This window comes from Sinocyclocheilus anshuiensis, unplaced genomic scaffold, assembly GCF_001515605.1.
Source record: "Sinocyclocheilus anshuiensis isolate Anshui unplaced genomic scaffold, SAMN03320099.WGS_v1.1 scaffold2083, whole genome shotgun sequence".
NCBI classification, from domain to species: Eukaryota; Metazoa; Chordata; class Actinopteri; order Cypriniformes; family Cyprinidae; genus Sinocyclocheilus; species Sinocyclocheilus anshuiensis.
Genome location: NW_015536601.1, coordinates 192158 through 213369, shown reverse-complemented (window position 1 = coordinate 213369; position 21212 = coordinate 192158). Strand labels below are relative to the sequence as shown.

The 21212-nt window shown below is 38.1% G+C and overlaps 2 protein-coding genes across 4 annotated transcripts in view; one reads left to right on the top strand and one right to left on the bottom strand.

The window, feature by feature from the left end:
- The window catches only part of rnf123 (ring finger protein 123), a 174329-nt gene that overhangs the window by 46281 nt on the left and 106836 nt on the right, over positions 1-21212 (bottom strand). The gene's annotated exons all lie outside the window — the stretch shown is intronic.
- Positions 5969-19268, top strand: LOC107703752 (amphoterin-induced protein 3-like). Of its 3 annotated transcripts, XM_016506494.1 has the most exons (3): positions 5969-6753; positions 6974-8296; positions 19047-19268. In XM_016506494.1, exons 2-3 carry the CDS (start codon positions 7010-7012, stop codon positions 19122-19124), a joined length of 1365 nt encoding a protein of 454 aa, XP_016361980.1. In that variant the 5' UTR covers positions 5969-6753; positions 6974-7009; the 3' UTR covers positions 19125-19268. The 3 variants fall into 3 exon arrangements, with proteins under 3 accessions (XP_016361980.1, XP_016361972.1, XP_016361964.1); XM_016506486.1 differs by lacking the exon at positions 19047-19268 and having other exon boundaries at positions 6979-9298; XM_016506478.1 differs by lacking the exon at positions 19047-19268 and having other exon boundaries at positions 6974-9298.

Genomic DNA, 21212 nt, shown 5'->3' with positions numbered 1-21212 from the left:
GTCATTTGATCTCATATGACCTAATGCAAGGGCCTGCAATGTAGGGGGCCTAATGTGGTTTGACCAGTGTAGCACTGTAGCGCAAGACTGTAATTCACGGCTGCAATCCAATAGAAGAAGTGCAAACAAAGCAGAACCAGTAGAGAGATACACTCACAGCAAAGTTCTTTTTCATTCTGCGGTTAGGGGTAAAAAGACGTTTGATATACACAAGCAGCGCTTTACTGTTAGCGAACATTCAGATGCTGCTGAGAGCGGTGCTTAGATAAATATATAAATATGTGTTGCGCACTTTCCTCTCATTAACAGAATAAACAAAGCAAACATGACAGTGGTGAGAAAACAGCAGATAAGAAAACATCTGATCATAGCAACTCAATATTTTGTTGAATAGCAAAAACGGAATAATCGATCAAAGCCTACTGATTCATTGTTGAAATTATTGATTAAATAATTGTTAATCGATTATCAAAACAATTGCTTGTCGCAGCCCTAAATCTAGTTAACTTTAGTGTTTATTCTGTGCAAGAACCACCCATTTAGGGAGCGAGAGATCATCTAACTTACATGTAAAGCCACCAACCACAGTGAGTTTATATAAAAAACTAGTTAATACCAAGACAATAGACTGATAAAAAATAGAATTTAATTGTTTTAATCTGATTTAAAACCATTATTCAATTGCTTTCAGTTAGTTCTAGGGCTTAACGGCTGCTCATTTTTCTACCGATTAGTGAAAAAGTGGGCGAGTCAATGTTTACCTTACTGTATGTAAATAACTCAATATTCTCAATCTGTGACAGTTCTGTCTCAATCTCTCTCAATCTGTCAGTTAGTCACAGAACTAGATCAAAGACATCTACTAATTATTGAAACCCCTGAACTGTTCTATAAACAAGATGTCATGTCTATTAAGTGACATTTCAGACACAACATTGCAAGCTATTTTGGTTATTATTACGCTCGCCAACAAAAATAGCTTTGTTTCAATGCTTTGAACTGATGTTGGATTTCTATGTTTACAAACAGATTGCAACAGATGTGTTGAGGAGTAGCCTAATTCGAACAGTGAAACCTTACAGTGCTGCTATGCGGAATGTCAGAAATCTGGGAACACAGCTTGTCTCATCAAATCAGTGGACAAAAACTAAAAGTATAAGTCACACTAAAAGGATAGTTCACCCAAGAATGAAAATTTGCAGTTAATTTACTGACCCTTAGGCCATCCAAGAAGATATACAGTATATATATATAAATATATTGCCCCATTTAAGAATTGGAATCGGTTTGTAAAACATCCCAGTATGACAGCAGGTGTCTCTCCGAGAGCACAAGCCTTTAAACAGGAGAGGCTATTTGTGGCGTCTGTGGCCCCCAACAGACAGACACTGACTCACTGGCCCTTCTCAGAGACTCTACTTCAATCCTGCCTCTCCCAAGCACAGCGGGGCTGACAGATGAGCGTGGGGGAGGCTTTTGGAACAGCTACCATCACTACACACACGGCTCACGATTCCCTCACATCCTTCAAAAACATGCCCGGATCCACTCACACTTGGCATGCAGTTGGATAATTAGGGCTCGCAGAGCTTACAAGGGGCCCTTGGGTGAAAGGGCCTGTATGGTTGTATACAGACTAAAGGATGAAAACAAAAGAGAAAGTACAGTGTTTTTCAATAAATGGTGAAAAAATAGGACAAACTAAATACTTTACTGTCTGAGCTGTAGTATTTCTCATATAAATAGTTACAATTGTTAATTTGGGTCAAAATTGGGTTTCTAGCAATTGATAATCTTTCATTTTCATGAAAATAATACGGATATATAACTATACACATAAATATATTTAAATGGAAAATTATATTCATGTTGTGTTAATTATTTTGTTTGATAATTTAGCACACAGGAGTTGCAAAGAAGTCTAAAAAAGCAGAGGAAAAATAAATAAATAATTGTACTGGAACTGGCCATTCACTAAAGTTTTATGTCCTTTTAACACATTATACACTGATAAATCTATAGTTAGTAGTAGTAGTTTTGCAACTGAGAGACAAACGACAATGTAATGATCATTGGAGACAATGAAATGTAACCAACAGTATTATTAGCCATCCTTCGTTCTGTAAACTGAAATATGTGGTCAAAATATGATTTGGTGCCATTAACAAGGATAACTGGCTGGCGAATCACTGGCAAATCCAATAATTAGTACTTAGTACTTATTGTCAAAGGCACTCATCGAAAAAGCACTGTCTCATCATCTTGTAAACACACAGAAGAGTCCTTGAAGATGCGTAATCAAGCCAGTCAAATTGAAACAGATTATTTTAGAAGCCCTTGCATTCTTGAGAGCAATATGTTTGAGACGGTCAGTGAACAGACTGTAGGCGTCTAAGGCTGAGACTAGTATGAAACATGTCAGAGCATGTGCACTACCCGCTAGGACATGTCTCCGACCCACATATTCTTTATTCATGGGTTTTCATCTTCACTTTATAGGAATAATATACTCAATTCAGTGTATAGAACCGATGAACTGTGACACTAATTTGAATGTATTCTAAAAGAACCTAGTGATTCTTGAGATGCTACATACATCCACACAAAACAGACATTCATATAACTATAAAATGGTACATGAACTCTGCTCTGACAGAAGCACTGTGCTTTATTACGCTCAGGAATGAGAACGCAGACAACAAAAGAGGCAATTTAGAAACAATGTCTCAAATCGTTCTCCTTCGGTTTGTTCCTCTGCATGAAGTCGAGTTTGTACATTTGCAGAGTACAGCACAACAGCCTGCCTCGATTTTCTTTTTGTGTTGCCGATTTGTGTGGCTGCAGTTCGGTTTTTCTCCGAAAACCATCTTAGATTGCAGATTGAGCTGAATTCGTGCTGCATCTCGACAATAACGCAACATCCTATCTAATTGCCGGAGATCAAAAGAGACGTGCAGATGAAGTGATATTTCCCAGGTCCGTAGATGCCTCTTGATGCTTCGTCCTGGTTGACTTAAGGTGAAAAAAAAAAGTTATTCTCTGCAATTCTTTAGACCGTTGGAAAAAGACTTCATGAACAAGTGCAAATCTGAGCAATTACCACAGAATTATTTGGAAAACAATCAAGGGTGGTTGAATCCATCAGTATCCCAAAGTACGCCATTATCGCTATTGTGCTAGGTACTTAAAATACATGATAAAGTACATGGTACTTAAAGTCCTCATGAAATCAAAATTAAAGTTTTTTGGGTGTTAGTATCAATATGCTAGTCTTAAGGTTATCTATAAGGCAGCGTGCTCCAAAACAGTGACAAAATTCACATTTATAAGATATAAGCATTCAAAGCTTGCAGTTGGTCACTTCCGCCAAAACGGCTCAATTTTTTTTGAAGTCACATCGTACTTCAGCTTCTCATCAAATCTTCTGACCAATCAAATGCTCTCTAGAATCCGAAGCGCCCGCCCCCTGCACTATAAATAGACGCTGAAGCGGCTGAGATCGATCACTTGATTACACTGTAGTATTTCCTGTACAGTGAATGGCTCGAAGTGCACAATGTAGGTGATAGGGAACGATTCAGATTGGTGCAAATGAGGTCTGGTTTCACGCGAACCGTGGCAGCGCACACAGTCTGATCCGGACTTTGGCTCTGGTCCAGAGACGCAATCGCATGAAGCAGATCATATGCGCGAGTCGGCATATATTAAAAACTTTTACAACTACACAGCCTCAGCATGATTATGACCACTATTTTGTTTTACTAAGAGTTTCATATTGAATCTAGGGGGTAATCTAGACTGTGGCAGTCAAATGCGGCTTTACCGAGCTCAACGGCTCTGGCCCGAGCAGATATAAACAAAATGCTATTGGCTATTTAAAAAGGGGGTGGGGCTGCTCGATATGTCCCGCCCTCTCTTCCTGTTTCAGTTGAAATTACGTCACCACATAGAATAATGCTGCATGTTTCAAGGCACTTCAGGGGACCTTTAAATACATACAATGGTGTGAAAGTTGAACTTTAGTAGAGAACAATGCGGTGTTGGAACGAACACATGTCAAATCATAATTGCGATTTCCAAACTTGTGAGCACTTCTTAGCTGCAATAGACTTAGCCACCTCCTCTTTCTCTACAAAACAAAGCTTTTCTTGGGCACATTCATGGTACATCACTTTGTTTGTCCTCAATGATCGACTACCCAGCCATTGAGAACCAAGTGTCTGTCTGTCTTGAATACATCAGCAGACCCCTGAGGTCTTTTACCATCACAAAAACACCTTGTAGAGATCTATCAACCACCGAGGGCTGCTTCCATTGAACAACCTGTCAGAAGCCACGCTATTTCCCATGAATCATATTTTAACACCTCTTATCTTCAAAATATATTAACTAACTGTCAAAGGGCGATAAATGGTATCAGAATGCTCTTGGGAAGAGCAACACTCTGTATCTGGGGACATCTAAAACTTTATGGTGCTCACAGCAGTTTGAAAGTGCTTTCTAAGGTGTTTCTGAAAGCAGATGGATATGTCATGCTGAAGAGAGCGCCGTAAAGACGTCAGCAGGGAGGCCATGATAAGCAGTTTGATGCTTCACTGGTTCTTGGGTCAAAGTTATCAAAAGGTGCAAAGCAACTTCCGGCTCAAATTGATGGTTGTCCGGAAGCATATACAGGAGAGACTAAGCTATTAACTTAAGGGTTCCTCTTCCTGTCTTCCTGCAAGTTTCCTTTACTTCCAGAGTATTGTTTTTGAAATATGAGCAAGCTTAGAGCCAGGAAACCAATTTTCCAGAACAATGCTATATCGGGGAACTTTTGACAGTGAGCAACTTAGTACTTGCTAAACGCTCCGTGAAATATTTTGCCTGAGGAAGAGTGACAAGAAACCTGTCGAAAATGTGGGCCTCGACAATCAGTTATAGATATGAAACTGGCAAAGATGATGAGAAGTAATGTGTTGTGTATTAGAAGGACCCAGAGAAGTGCGAGTGTGAGTGTGTGGGACTACTTGAAGACCTTTGACAGTGGCCCACAGCAGTGGTTTCAGAGGATAATGCACCCTGACAGTAGTCAAAGCCTGCGCAACTATAACCGAAGGGCAGAGACAACTTACACAGGCGCTAAGACACACACATTCATATGTGTGCTATAAGCAAGATAAAGATGTTTATTCATAGATAAAGATTCTCTACAGGTGCAGAAAAAACAAATTCAAGGACACGGATACACATACTATCTTTAATTCATGAGGATGAGTAATGTCAGGTTTATAGTGTTCACTCAACCATAATGAATACACAATGAACCAGATTATTCAAACTTGGCCAACTGTGTTCTGTTACGAGACATGCAAGAACCATTTTTGGTGTTACTGACATCAAACCTGGCACAACATGAAGATTTTCGACTATTTTTGATCCACATTCATGACTTCTGAACACTCAGGATACAGCACAAGTATATAGCCAAGTCATATGGACTATGTTTGTGGTGATTTTATTTCTATTTTACCTCTACTCTACAGAACAGTGGAGAAGCAATAGATGGCAAAAGGAAATGTAATTCCATTTGGTACTGCTAGTGACACCGAAATTAGACACTTTACATTTAAATGATTAGCTAATCACAACCAGCTTTCAAAACAGAAAAAAATAAAGAAAATAATAATAGTATACACTTTTGAGATTAATATGAATTTGAATCCAAGCAATTAAGGCTTATTCAGATCCCCATTAACACAGGTCGAAGAGATATTAAAGCTAAAGAGAGTAAACATAACCTGCCTAAGAGGTATCAGTAAAGGCAAATGCATAATTGGACGAACACGAGGAATAGGAAAAAAAGAGCACCATCAGGGGAGGCTCTGGACAACACTTCCCTTTCATAATCTCTGAATTCAACTCCTCTGAAACTCCATGCCTGTCTGTTTATAGAGCGCAGAGAGAAGAGAGACAGAGACAGAGACGGAGAGGGAGTGTAGTATACACTCAATCTCTGCGAGAGAGCGACAGAGAGGAAAAGGAGGAAGACCCGTACAATTCAGAGAGCAAATCGGAGGATAGGACAAAAAAGGATGGATGCTGAGGAAGAAATAAATGTTATCTGGAAGGAATACCAAAAAGCTTTAAGATCATGATCTTTGTTTGTGCTTTAATATTTTCACCAGTTTCTCCAGAAGCCACGTGGACACTGGAAGCTTAAATGTCACCGAGAGTTAGTAGCCCTATATGCCATTTGTCACTTGAACAAAATGAGCAGACAAACTGTATGTCTAAAATTTAAGGACCACTTTCTCCGGGTTCTGGAGCAACACTGAGAAAAAACTGACATCAGATTGCTTGTATTGTGGACTGTTATTGTGGTTACTGTGGACCAGTGCTCATGTGACACGCTATGCGCCTGCTGCTCAGCTGAGGGCAAGATTATACTAACTGAACTGGACAGGATGCTGACTTTCTCAAAAACATCCTCCAGCCTGCGGCAGTGAGCTAACTCTTGATTTAAGACCTCTTCTGTTCTATCCCAGAGGTCAGGACTGCAAAACAACACCAACTGTAAAAAGGATGGTGCACAGAAGGTTGGGCTCAGCCTTGAGGATGGAACAAAAACAATTGCTTTCCCTTTGATGACCGCGCCTCCAACTCTCTCTACATGAGAATGGACTAAAATCTGGAGCAGGACTCAAAATTCAAATACCAGCCAAACAAGAGTTATGAGATGGGATATTTGGAGTAACTGCTGGCAACCTTAAGGTAAAGATAATATTATCATCTTCAACTTCTAAGATTAGAATTTTGTAAGTTGTAAGTTGATTAAATAATAATAGTCCTCGCACTGATGCACTCTCACGCTTTGGGCTGACAGAACAGTGCCAATTGAACAAAGAATTATTGAGCAAGCTATCCACTGTGTTCAATAACTCGTGTCTTTTTGTTCTCCTTGTCTTGCGATCTGATCTGTCCGATTTTTAAGGATAGGAACACCTAACCAAGACGTCCTGACGACACAATGTTGTGCGCTCAGGGTGTGGCCGCACCCCTAATGCTGAGCTCTTTTCTGCTGCATCTAGTCAGAGCCAATCTCCCTTCTGGCTGCCTGATTGCATCCGATATCCTGAGCTGCACCAACCTCGGCCTCAACCAAGTCCCGGTAGAGTTGCCTGGAATGGTGGCAACACTGGACTTCAACCACAACCGCATAGAACGTCTTGAGGCGGGTAGCTTCTCTGCTCTGCCCAATCTTGACACCATACGGTTAGCCCACAATCAGCTGAGCAGACTCACTCCTGGAACCTTCCGGAATACAAGCAGCATACGCCATCTGGACCTTTCCTCCAATCAACTGAACATTATAGAGGAGCACTACTTTCAAGAGTTAGTAGGAATCAAGGAGTTACTCCTTTACAACAATCAGATAGTGAGGGTAGAAAGCAAAGCCCTGAGTGGTTTGAGTAACCTACACAAGGCCTACCTGAGCCATAACAGACTGACAGATTTCCCCTTCTTTTCTATTCAAGAACATCCCAATCTCACCACTCTGGATCTAAGTTCGAACCGTATGCCCAACCTTCCTGTCAAAGACATCGCAGCTCTAAGGGAAAAGGTACAGAATGGGTTGTTCCTGCACAACAATAGCCTAATTTGCGAGTGCTCCATGTACAGCCTGTTTAAACAATGGGAGTACAGAGGATTTACCTCAGTAACAGATTTTCGGGAAGAGCATACGTGCTTGCTTTATGGTGAGCAACGTGCTGTGGTGCGTTTTCTCAAGCATGTACGATACTTTGAGAACTGCATAATAAATCTTCCAATGAAGAGAGTTAGCATGGAAGCAGACGCTGGGAAATCAGTGATGTTGGATTGTATAACATCATTAAAGGGAAAACATCTCAACTATTCGTGGGTATCCCCAAGTAGGGAATACATTGCTCCTCCTGGTAATAGCAATACACTGAGAATGTATTCAAATGGTTCTTTGGAAATCTTGGTGGCACAAGAGAACGACTCTGGGGTGTACTTGTGCATGGTCCATAACCATCAAGAGTCAAGCAACGATTCTCTTGAAGTTAATGTAACTGTGCAGCTGCGCGATCAAGAGGAGGAGCCCTTTAACACTGGCTTTACAACCCTGCTGGGCTGCATTGTCAGCCTGGTTTTGGTCCTTATGTACCTCTACTTGACACCCTGTCGCTGCTGGTGTCTACCATCAACACCAAGTCCTGCGAACGAATGCAGTGCCCAGTCGTCTATCCTGACACCAACACCACCTGCCACTACGGAGGGACCCGGCCGCAAGGTCAGTAACAACAAGCATGTGGTCTTTCTGGAACCCATCAAGGAGGCACAGAATGGGAGGCCGCGGGCAGCACTGGCCCTTGAGCATCCCAAGCTGGCAGTAACACGGAGCGATGCTGACTCTGTCACTTCTGTCTTCTCAGATACCACTATTGTGCCATAGCGGATGCTTACTGTCATCCCAAAGACCTGCTCAAATGAGCACGAGGGTCCTTCAACGTGGCAGTCTGCAACTGCACAGCTACTCAGGACAGATCAGGGAGAGGGTTTTGCAAGCCCATATCAGTGAGCAGAACAGAGCAGGAAAGCATATACAATCAGAGAGAAGAAAGACATAAAAACAAAAAGGCAAAAAGATGGAGCCAAGTGCTCCCAAGAATCAACTTTAAGGCTTGACTGAGCCATGGCGTTACGAGAGGAAGGAATTGGTTTGAAACTACAAAAGCTGAAAAGGCTAAAAAGCTTTCCCTTTACCACTGCTTGAGCCTTGATAGATTCTATGAATGCCTTGTCTAGAGCCTATAACCCACTGAATACTGCATAAACCCTACTCTACTCTAGAAATAGCATGAATGGTATGGAGGAAAATGACAAGTGCATAATGGATATCTAGTTTTTTACAGATATAACTAGAATGTTGATTTTTTTTTAGATGTCCTTTGTATCCCTGTGTTTCAGACTGGCAATTTGGTGATTAGTTAGCAGCAGTAATTCATTGCCTACTTTGCAAATGTAAGGGTTTTGGGCAGAGAAAATGCATCTATAAAAGTAGAGATTGTTTATTTAAAGAAATTGACATGCAGTTGTGCAAAGTGGTGCTCCTAACCTATATGAATGTGGACATCACACAGAGGTCACATATCTTTGTACGATTATAACTTTAAATGGAATCTGTGAAAAAGTATTTTTTTGCCCCTTCCTAAGCATTCTATGTTTCCCCTTGCAATCCACCTCTCCCACAAATCCTTACTATGTCAGCTTCTTAATAAATCCTTTTGCTTCGACCCCAGAGGTAAATGTCTGCCTTCTTATTCTAAATTGAAGTCTTTATAGCAAAGGTGAACATTCAAACTATGGAATGTGTGTCCTAAAGTTCCTGCTTTTCTATTCAAGAGTAAATCTAAACTGTGTGTGCAACTGTACAAAATAACAAAACATCATCAAAAGCTGCGGTCAACTAGAGCATGACAGAAGTTGTGTGATATATGTGGGAACAAACCTCAATGTTCATGAATATCATGGTTGCTTTTGATAACGGCATACAAAAATGCCCATATTTGGTTGACAATGGCACACAAAAATTTCACTGACCAATGAAGTTGCAGCACAAACCACTAATACTCTTTTTATCTCTGGAACCTCGGGCCCAGTGAAGGGAGAGATTCTGATTCATCAAGTTTGTGTGATGATCTGGAGATATGCCGTGACCCACAGATTAAAACATATGGGTAAAACCCTTGAGCCGAAGCCCATCTTCCCCAGAATAACTGCATACTAATGAGTGTGTTCCATCCAAAGCTGTACTGCTGTCACTAAAACCACCATTATCATAACCACCATCATCATCACCACCACATTGTTTTGTGCCACAATTCTAACCATATCTGCATGGACACACATTTTGACATCCAAGGCATGCATAGTTTCCATCTAGGCTCTGGAGTAGAAGAGAGTGGGGTAAGATGTGCCACTTTTTATTCAAAGGGATGATTCACCAAAAAATGAAAATTCTGCAATCATTTACTCACCCTAATTTCATTCCAAAACTGTATGACTTTCTTTATTATGTGGAGCATAAGTGAAGATATCTGGAGAAATGTCTTAGCGTGTATTTTTTCCCCCCCATACAATCTAAGTCAACGGTACCCAAAACTGTTTGGTTACCAACATTCTTCAAAATTCTGTTAAATAAAATATCTCCTTTTGAAGTGGACTTTGAGCGTTGTAACTTTGCAGATCTTTTTTATGCTCAAACAGCAACGTTACTGCACTAACTAAAGTTGAAAAAGTGAAAAAGCATAATAGGACCCCTTTCAGGTTTAGCAGAAAAAAAAAAGTCACCCAGGTTTGGAACAAATTGAGGGTGATTAAATACTGTGTAAGTAAATAAATGAATGTAAATCAGAAAAACAATCCACATCCACTATCCACAATCCCATATTCTTAAGTATTTTAGTCTATTTTACTGCAAAATATTTACATTTTAATAGCCATCAATATGGCAATAAGGCAAACCTTTTTATGTATACACCATTTTATAATGAGAGGTGTAATATTCATAATATTTTAATATAGCAAACCATTTTTATAAACTATTTTTATTTTAATTTTTTTGGGATATGGATGCAAAGCTTACTATCACTATTTGTTGAAGTATATTTTACCTTAAAGCATCAACGATTCATGGTTCATCTTTATCTAGACAATTTTACAAGGTTTTATACAATGGGAATTCAACATGTTTAATACATATTTTTAGGAAGAAAACTGACTTTTCTCATATGCATTTCTTAATCACCTGCATCTGACAACCCATTTCTAAATAAATATTCACATGACCAAAACTGTATATAATCTGCCTCACTGGCACAACTTACCACTGCCTTCCCTAAAGCAAAACATTTTAAAGACTTGGAATGTCTTACAATATTCAGATGCTCAGATATACCAGATTCCATCGTCACCACCCTGAATGCATGTTCTGCTGGGTACGTGTCTTTTCATGCTGTATAAAGCTCCTGCTAAGAGACTTTATGCAGTGGGGTGCAGTTGCTGCCTCTGAGCTGTGTGTGGTCCACCTCATTAGTGTTTTATTTATCACACAGGATCAATACTCTCAAAGAACTATATGTCAAAACTGTGACAGTACAAAAAAAAGCACAGGAGAAAGCCTGGGGCTAATTGAAACCCAAGGTTTGTGTGTAAGAGTGCTTTTTCGATATCAGTTTCATGTGCATGCGTGTACTGTAATTAGTCCATCATTAGGAAAATAAGATTGCAAGACGATACCCAATAACAAACAGGGTATGACTAAAATCTTGCATCGATGATGAATCAATGTTAACAGCGATAATATGTCAAGCAGCATAAAAAGTTTATTATATGTACACAAACTAAAATACAATATTCTGTCTGTGAAAATGCATTAACAAGGGCGTTTATAACACACATAATCACAGTACGGACCTATCAACCACAATCCAGGACATCATTCTATATTGCAGGAGAATACATAAAGGGAAATCCTATAATCATAACATCTGCTGAGCTGTAAAAATGGTCTAAAAATGTTCTTCCCCGTGCACCATACTGAGCTTCAGATGCCTGAGTGGGAAAACCAATATGGGCTTTTGTTTGAGCCACGATATTTTCTCTTTACCATTGCTGCTATAAGACAAAGCTTATTGGTCCACATTAGCAATGCCCTGGAAACAGACTTTATCTTGTTACAAAACCACAATATAAAAGGTTTTAGTAAAAAGGCATTTTCACACCAAATCTACATTTTGAGGAGTGAATGAACGCAACATTTTAAGATTAAACAATTAAGGCTATCAAAATAAAATAAATGCATGTGATTATACAAATATGATTAATTGTATTAATTAGCTTAGGTGCAAAACATCTTTAATACACATAAAGTGAGAGGAAGTCCATAAAGGGTGGGGCACTTTTAGTGTGTATATATTATTATATTATATTATTATATTATACTTTTTAATTTAAAATAAATTTGTATAAATATTTAAAAATAATAATAAATATGAATTATAAATTATATAAATAGTTTTTTTTCCCCTAATATTATGAGCATTTGCCATTTGGTGCATTGGATTTTTTTAGCCTTCTTTCTGTTAGTCGCATTGCACTTGGTGCGAACAGTCCATCACAGCTTAGTCATTAACTGAAAATGGATCTTTTCTTTTTAATTCACTTCTTTCAGACAATTTATTGCAGAAAGGCCTAGATCAGTGCTACATTGAAAATAAACACACTGCTTTAGTCTCCCATAACACAGTCACATCAGCTAGGCTTTCATTTCCTGGCTTCTCCGCAAGATTCCCACCATTAAAGCTCAGCAGGACAAATCCAACAGTTTTGCCCAACAGCCTGTGGACATGTAAATGAGGAATGCGTAATTGATTAGCTTGACTCTATTCCTGAATGCTTTAAGCAGAACTGGAAGCATAATAAAAAAATGCATTTGAGAGAATGAAATAGCTTATTTAACGACAGTGTGTCTGAGGTGTAACCTTAGCAATTATGACGAATGGCAAACCATATAATAAAAAAAAGCATTTGCATTCTGCCATGCAAATACGTTTTTATAAAAAAAAAAATAATAATAATATACTAATTCAGAAAATTATTTCTTTGGTTTAGGTCTAGATAGTAGATCCCTGAGAAGATTGACATATAAATCACCCTCCTTTACAGCATCTTTCATTTCCTGCAGTTCTGGCCCTGGTATTTCATCACAGCTCCACAACAGTCCTTCCATTACCATCAAACAAATGTAGAGCGCTCATAAATCAAGAATATTTACAGTTCTGATGAACCACGCCAGACAAATAAAGAGCCGAGATTTGCCTCCTACAAATACTGTCTGGACAGATTTAGCTGTAATCTACATCTGAGATGAATCCTTCACTGTGGTTGTTCTTTCATTCTGGGAACTGCGCGGGTGAAATGAAAGCTGTGATTAATTCCACCTTAAGAAAACACGCAGTTTTGTTGCGGTGTGTTTTTTTTTTCTTTCTTTCTTTTTATTATTACTGTTCTGTTAGCATATTACACAGGATTTAAAAAAGTTCTAAAACATTAAAATACCAATTAAACCCCAATCATAAAATATGCATCAAATATATAATACATGAATCAGAGCCACCTCACAGTGCTGTTTCATTGTGCATCCTGTTTTCTGTTGGTTGCGCAGTAAAGATGTGGTTACATTAGTGACATTTTTGTTAAATGTCTAGGACAAATGGTAAAAAAGCACAGCTCACACAGACGACACTTTCAAATCAAACAGCTCTCTGTTGGTCAATGCAGCAAATACTATGTTGCGAATTAATCCCGTTGCAAAATCTGCATGGAGAAATATTGTGCATTCATGATATTCCCCTTCACATGGATTCCTATTGAAATGACTGGATTTGGCCTGTGAAAATTTGCAATGGTAAACAACGGTAAATGTGGCCATTACTTTACAAAAACAACATACTTTCAAATGAGTTAAAGCAACATTTCTATACAGTACAGGCAATTTAGTCATATTTTTTCTATGGAACAAAAAAAAGGAGATGTTTAGCAGAATGTTTACGCTGCTCTTTGGCATATGACAAAAGTCCAAAAAAACCATAGAGCCATAGAACCAAAAAGCACCATAAATATCTTAAAATTGGTCCACCCAACATGTGTTTTAAAATCATAAAATAGCCTGAAATTTAAGCTGTTATTTACTGAAAATCTTGCTTGACTCCCATGGTCAAGAAAGAAAGAAAGAAAGCTTTAGAGTAATGGTCAGGCAGCCTTCATTAACAATTTAGGACGTCCCTCTGACATCAGCATTTTAAAAAGTCCAACAATCTGAAACCTATTCATCACAAAGCTAAAGATAAAATCAAGGGATGGCAAATTGCACTACAAAGTTTGCGACTAGGTCATGTTGGTAGTTTATAAAGCTCAGAAAATGTATTTCAAATATGTAAAAATAAAAACAGATCTATATAAAAACATACATTGGAATCAAACTAACATTTAAAACAAAATATTTCAATAATAATAAAAAAAAACATTAAAAATTAATTTCAGATTTCAATAAGACGGAAATACGGCATTGGCCTAGATTCATTCAAAGTGGAAATCAAACCACACTGGAGAAAGTGGAAAGTACTGGGTGTCAGGGACCAGGTCAAAGCACCCTTGCAGGTCAGCCTTCTCAAATGCACATTACTATTGAAAATAGTAACAATGAAATGAACCATTATGGTTCTCACGGAAAACTGCACAAGAATTTGGTATTGGCAATAAAAACTGCAAGAACAGCAAAACAGAGAAAGGCCAGTTTTTGTAGTATTTTTCTCATTCATTTTCTTCGTAAGCATTTGAACTGGTTTTAGGTCTGGGTATCGACAGTGCTATAATTAAGGACTTCCCCTGTGAAATGTGTGTGCGAACGTATCCCTTTTCACTCTCTGAACCTAACAGGATGTTTAGACATGAACTCTGAGCCTGGAGTCCGCTTAAGTTAATTAGCAGGCATTGTTAATGAGCGCTCTGAGCCGGCAGTTAGCCACTCCGCTGGTATTTGATGAAGCCATCCAGGGCAGGCTTACGATGACTTACTGCTATTAGAGCTGTACAGAGCAGACAACCAATTAAACATCATGTTCAAAGAATTTCACCATATTAGTACCGATATCACAATGGAAAATAAATCTCATGAGAAACAAAATATTGTAAACACCTGATGAATGATGCTGCAATGATTCATGGAGCAGCGCTGTGGCCAAACAGCACAACAGTAGTTTGGAAAAAACCTTCCTGATAAACTGCAGGCTGAGGATTCGGTTCACAACAAGAGAACTTACTGCCACCAAGTTATAAACAGAGAAACACCTCAGAAGCTGTGTATGTTACAGTTAGGGATGCTCCGATCAGGACTTTTGCAGCCGATACCGAGTACCGATTTCTTGTCATGGTGATCGGCCGATACCGATGCCGATTCTGATGCTTCAAGCTTTATATAGACTTTCATCGGGCGCACGCACCTGGCCCGAAGTTAACTTCCGGTCTGTGTTTGTTTATCAGTCTGACTAAGGCGCCGGCTACAAACGCAGTTAAAGTTAAGGTGATGAGTTGGGCTCAGGTGGTTGTGCTGTGGGATGTGTTTCTAATACATTTATTTATATGTGGCGCTCGCCACAATATCAAAACTGACTGATTTTCCAAAAGGCTTCGTTGAATAAAAATGGGCACGTACTGCACGATTAAAAATCAAAACGAGGCGCGGGTGTTTTTATATCACTGTATTTCTGAAGGAAGACTATCTTTAGAAAATTTTCAATGTCATTTTCATTTCATCTTGCATGTTCTATAAAGCAGCGTTTGTGAGCTCAACGCTGCTTTGTGTACAGCCGTTACTGGGGAAACTTCTGTTTCTCCCGCTTCAAAGCACCTCCTGCTGGCAGAGAATGAATTTGCATTTTCAGTAAGTCCGTCTGATTTACGCAGCAAACATATTTTGCTTTTCCTATATCCACGGGCGCTTTGGATAATCCGTGGGTCGGGTAATAAAAAAATGCATTCTTTCTGATTATTTGCGGGTGGGCATCATAAATGATGCAAATATTAACTACATTTTTTTAAAATACATTTTTTTCATGAGGCAGACGATTTCGTGTGTGTGTGTGTTCGTTCGCCTGATCGGGAAGTTGCAGTGACAGAAACGTTTACATTCCAGATAAAGTTTGAAAGGAGTAAAGCCTGTGTTAATTCTATTGAGTAGGCTAATATGGCCAAAGAAGATATTTTGTTTTATAATTAAATGTTCATTTAAAAGCAGCCCACGATCAGCTTATTATGTTACCGTTATCCCTTATGGCTCCGACGAGGTTTTGTTCCGTCCTCCACGCTGTGACAACTCACAAAAGACTATTTTTAGCCAAGCAGCGCAGAGAGCCGCTTCAGAAACGTGCCGCTGCTGGCCGGTATAAACACAAGCACTGGCTAGAGCGGCCGCAATCAGCTCCAGTTCCCGTGGAGCCATAATGCGCCGCAGACGTGTGCAGTGAGGCTCTAACGTCACTGCATCTGCTGTTAAAAATGAACCATCCATCATATCATCATGCAAAACATACACAACAAAAAGCGAATTTTTCATTGTTTCTCGAAACGTCATAGCATTTCCACACCGGCGATGACATGACAAATTATTTGTCCCCACGCATTATGTACGTCATCACGCTTTGACGTCATCAAATTGCGATCGGTTCGTGAGATCGACCAAGTGAAGTGAGTACCGATCGAGTCATAAAATGTGATTATCGGCCAATACCGATCTCCGGCCGATCGATCAAAGCATCCCTAGTTACAGTTCAGTTTCACAGGGAAAGGGTGAGAAAGAAAGACTGCAGAATAAACGTGGCACAGATCAACACATGAAATGCAGAGGATTCGGGGGGAAAAAACAGCACATATTTGAAATAGTTTATTTTTTTGCAATATTATAAATGTCTTTACTGACAATTTTGATTTGAATTGAGTCCTTGCTGAATAAAAATATTAAATAAAAAAAAACAATAACTTCTTACTGACCCCAAACTTTTAAAACCAAGGAAAACTCAAACTACATGAAATGGCTTGATGAGAACTTTAATAACATTAAAACACATTTCACTCTGCAAACGCTTCGACTAGGGAGCAATTCTGCAAATCGAGAGCTCCATTTGGCAGCTTTCATAACGGCTGCACTAAACCAGTATTTACTGATGGGGAACGTCAACCACCTGTGGCGTGGAGTCTCACAGAGCATGGAATCTATTACAAAAACACTAGTTTCTTATCACCATAACCGTCTAATAACACCCCACAGCATCGAGATCTCTTATTTTTAAGCACTACTGGGAAAAACGGCAAAAGCTAATATTCTGTACTTCCATGACTGCTTGTGCCCATGAGTCACGCAGAGCTTGTGAGAAGGTGACACGTGTTCTTGCAGCTTTGACAGGCCCGTAAACTGCAAGTTGAGTGATTTGAGGTTCAGAATTGAACAGTGAGTGAAAACTGACGTGCCAAATAAAGGGTTTGGATTCCAGGGGAAATTATTTACCCATTTTCTCTCTGGCAAAGGCCCTGCCTGCTTTTCTACCTCAACATTTTTCCATAAAATATCCATAACTAATGCTTCAAATCAATCTGCCACCTCTATTTCATGACTCTTTTGTGATGTGCTGTTATCATATTTGGTATATCAAGGATATAAATGGCCATAATTGTACCACTGGCTCAGTCTTGCGCTTTGATGTTGAATACGGGTATAGGCTGGAATGGTACATTCTTAAAAATAAAGGTTCTTTATTGGCATTGATGGTTCCATGGAGAGGCTTTATGGAACCTTTCCATTCCAAAAAAAAAAAGAAAAAAAAAAAAAGTTATTTATCGTGCAAAAAGATTCTTTAGATTTTTCAAATGTTCTTTACACTGAAAAAGAATGGTTCTTTTAAGAACTGTTCACTGAAAGGTTCTTTGGGCATCCAAACTTGTCCTTCTATGGTTTCACTGTGAAAACCCTTTATTTTATTTTTACATATTGAAAGCAAAAGCTTACATGGACACTGGCCATCACACCTCAAGGGATGGTCATCTTATTTCAGACGAGCGAGAAAGGCTCCGTCGTTCCTGCCAGAGCCGGTCAGATGGGTGTAAATACACACATGCAAATGTATGACGAAGCGACGGGGATGTGATGCTTTGTGTTGAAATGTCCTTGGTAAGACAGATGCCAATGTGATAAATGAGGCGAATGAGATGAACTTTAAAGGAATATGCAATAAAGGATTTGCGTTGGATCTGTGGAACACAGAGGAAGTTGTTTTGTAGAAAGTCTGAGCTGCTCTTTTCCATTCAATGAAAGTGAATGTAGATGGATGATTGAGAACTTTTTGGACAAAAAAAAAAAAAAACTTTTAAATTTAAACCGCTATTCACTATACTGTACACTGTGAAAAAAAAAAAAGCTTTTAACATTTTAAAACTTTTGAACAAATATACAATTTGTACTTTTTTATTATGTTATAGGGAGACATATTTTTACTTGCAAAAAAAAAACAATTTTAACCACAATTTTAACAATTTACTGTAAAGGTACATTGCATTACATATATAGATTTAAACTGTAAATTATATAGTAATTTATACCTTTTTACTTCCAAAAACTACATTTTACAATATTTGTCTGTGCAATTACACATATAAAATATGAATAACAGGTTTTACAGTTTTTACCATTTCTTTACAACTATTTTTACTGTTTTTACTTTTAATTTAACAACAATTTACTGTAAAGCCGCGTTCACACCAAGAACGATAACTATAAAGATAACGATATTAGCGTCCACAGCAGCGAACGATATCGTCTGTTTATTCTAAGTGCACACGCGGGTCTGCCGCTTTAAATTCTTGAGCTCGTTAAAGCAGGATGGATTCTGATTGGCTGTCAATTTTTTATCGTTCATCAGCTGGAGAAAAATCGCTTTGAAAGTGATTCCAACGATATCGTTTCTCTTTGTCTTTATCGTTATAGTTGTGGTGTGGACTCTGCTATTCTTTAATATTGAGAACGATTTTTAGAACTATATATTTATCGTTATCTTTATACTTATTATGCTTGGTGTGAACGGGCTTTTAATGTTCTTTAGTCATATTTATTTTGTTATATTTTGAACGCGACAGTGTTCATCCCCATTTACATTCACTGGAAAACAGAAGCATGAACATGCTTCTACAGTTCTCTTTTGTATTCAACAAAGCTTGATGGATTTGGCTTTCTTTTTCATGACGTTTTCATTTTTAGGTGAACTATTGTTTTAGTAATCGCACAAATCCGCAAAGAAAGATCCCATCTTCAGGCTTTCTGTAGGACGTATCAAATGTCAGAGGCACAATATTGAGAAAGTCCTGAATAGATTGCTTTTGCCTGTGTTACACTCTCCATTCTGATTCTCTCTGCTTTCTTGTCTTCTCTTAAGATGTGTCAATCCAGACCAGCGGTCACACAGCAGCCTCTTGCCCCTGACATATGGACCACTCGAGCATCTCCACAATGATCTCTGCGGATAAGATGACAAACACATCTCGAGCCGTAACCTCCTTTTCACTGCAAGAAGCCATACAACTTCAGGACGCACAAGTCTCACAATAATATTTCTTCTTACAAAACAGAAATTCACAAGATGTTTCCTAAAAACTCCACCCACGCACTGTGTATCAGCGAGGGAAAGAAAGCAATGCTGATCGTTCAATGAAAGACAATGATGTTTACAACTTCTGGATGGGAAATTATGTTTGAAAATGCCACGTCTATCTTTCTTTATTTCCTGTGTAAAGCAATAATGAATGAGATGATGTATACTAAATGACAAAATATGAATCCCTCCGTCTTCCTGAAATGCTAAGATGGTATTCTGACTGTGAATGTGATCTGTAATGATGCATTGTGGGAATGACAGGACAAGCATGGCACTGACTCGAGACTTAAAATAAGGCGAGGTGGAAAAAAAATGTCTTCAATAAAGAAAAACATACTCGCAGTTTGTCTCTTCTCAATATTTACATGCACAAGTCATTAACGACTTTTGCATAGATATGGAAGGCCAGACTTTGATACCTGAAAACAAATGAAACAAAAACAACAGCAACAAAAAGTGCAGCTTACAAGCTGTTTGCTTAGTCTAACACTCAGTCCTAACTAGGGCTGCACAGTATAAGAAAAACGCTATTGCAGTAATGTGTTTTTCTGCGATATATATTGTGATCTCTTTTACTTGAGTGTTCAATAGGCCATATGTGACCTTGGACCACAAAACCAGTCATAAGGGTCAATTTTTTGAAATTCAGATTTATACATCATCTCAAAGCTGAATAAATAAGCGTTTGTTAGGATAGGACAATATTTGGCCGAGATACAACTATTTTAAAATCTGGAATCTGAGGGTGCAAAAAAATCTAAATTTTGAGAAAATCGCCTTTAAAGTTGTCCAAATTAAGTTCTTAGCAATGCATATTACTAATCAAAAATTAAGTTTTGATATATTTACGGTAGGAAATTTACAAAATATATTCATGGAACATGATTTTTACTTAATATCCTAATGATTTTTGGCATAAAAGAATCAATCATTTTGACCCATACAATGTATTTTTGGCTATTGCTACAAATATACCCCAGCGACTTAAGACTGGTTTTGTGCTCCAGAGTCACATATCAGGGTTATTATAGATAAAAAAAAAATCTGATACTTGAAATAAATATTAAAATAAACTTTTTGAGAAGTTGAGAAAGCAACATTGCTCATTTTAATTTCGATGAACTTGATGTACTAAAACTAAAAATATATATTTAAACATATTAGGCATATAAGAAAAACTACTAAAAATGACAAAAGACACAACAAAATTACTAAACTTGAACTAAAATTCAAATGAAAACTGACAACACAATAAGAACTAATTTAAAATATTAATAAAAACTCTAATGGTATCTCAATGATACTAAAATAACGCACTGCCACATTCTCACTGTTTTGACCCCTTCAATATGACTATGAGATAATAACAATAATAATAATTGTAAAATACTGTAACTGCAAAATAAAAAAATAGAGTATAGAAATTATAGTACAACAGTAAAATACCAATATTTATCTGTCAATTTTCTAAATTTGTAATCTTTTATTTTAATTTTCAGTGTCGCACTGTAAAGAACTGCAACTTGATTTCACTCTTCATAACTTTAAATATCACATAACTTCTGGTAAATAATAGCATAAATTTGTAAATAATTGAACGAATGAATGAATGAACAATATGGTGCCAATATAATTAATCAGCAGAATAAATAAGCAGATGTTACATTTACAACATAGGCACACAGAAAATAATATTCATTTCTAAACATATATTTTACACAATCTAATAAAGCAATAAGCCCCAAGAAGCCATGGTTTACAGTTAATTTATAACAGCTAAGGGGCATTGTTACGACGCGAAGCGGAGTGCCTAAAACCCCCTTAGCTGTTATAAATTCACTGTAACCCACGGCTTCACGGGGCTTATTGCTTTTATAAAACGGTTATTCCATATACGTAGTAAGGTTTCACAAAATAAAACAGAGCAAATAAAGTGTAATGATATTA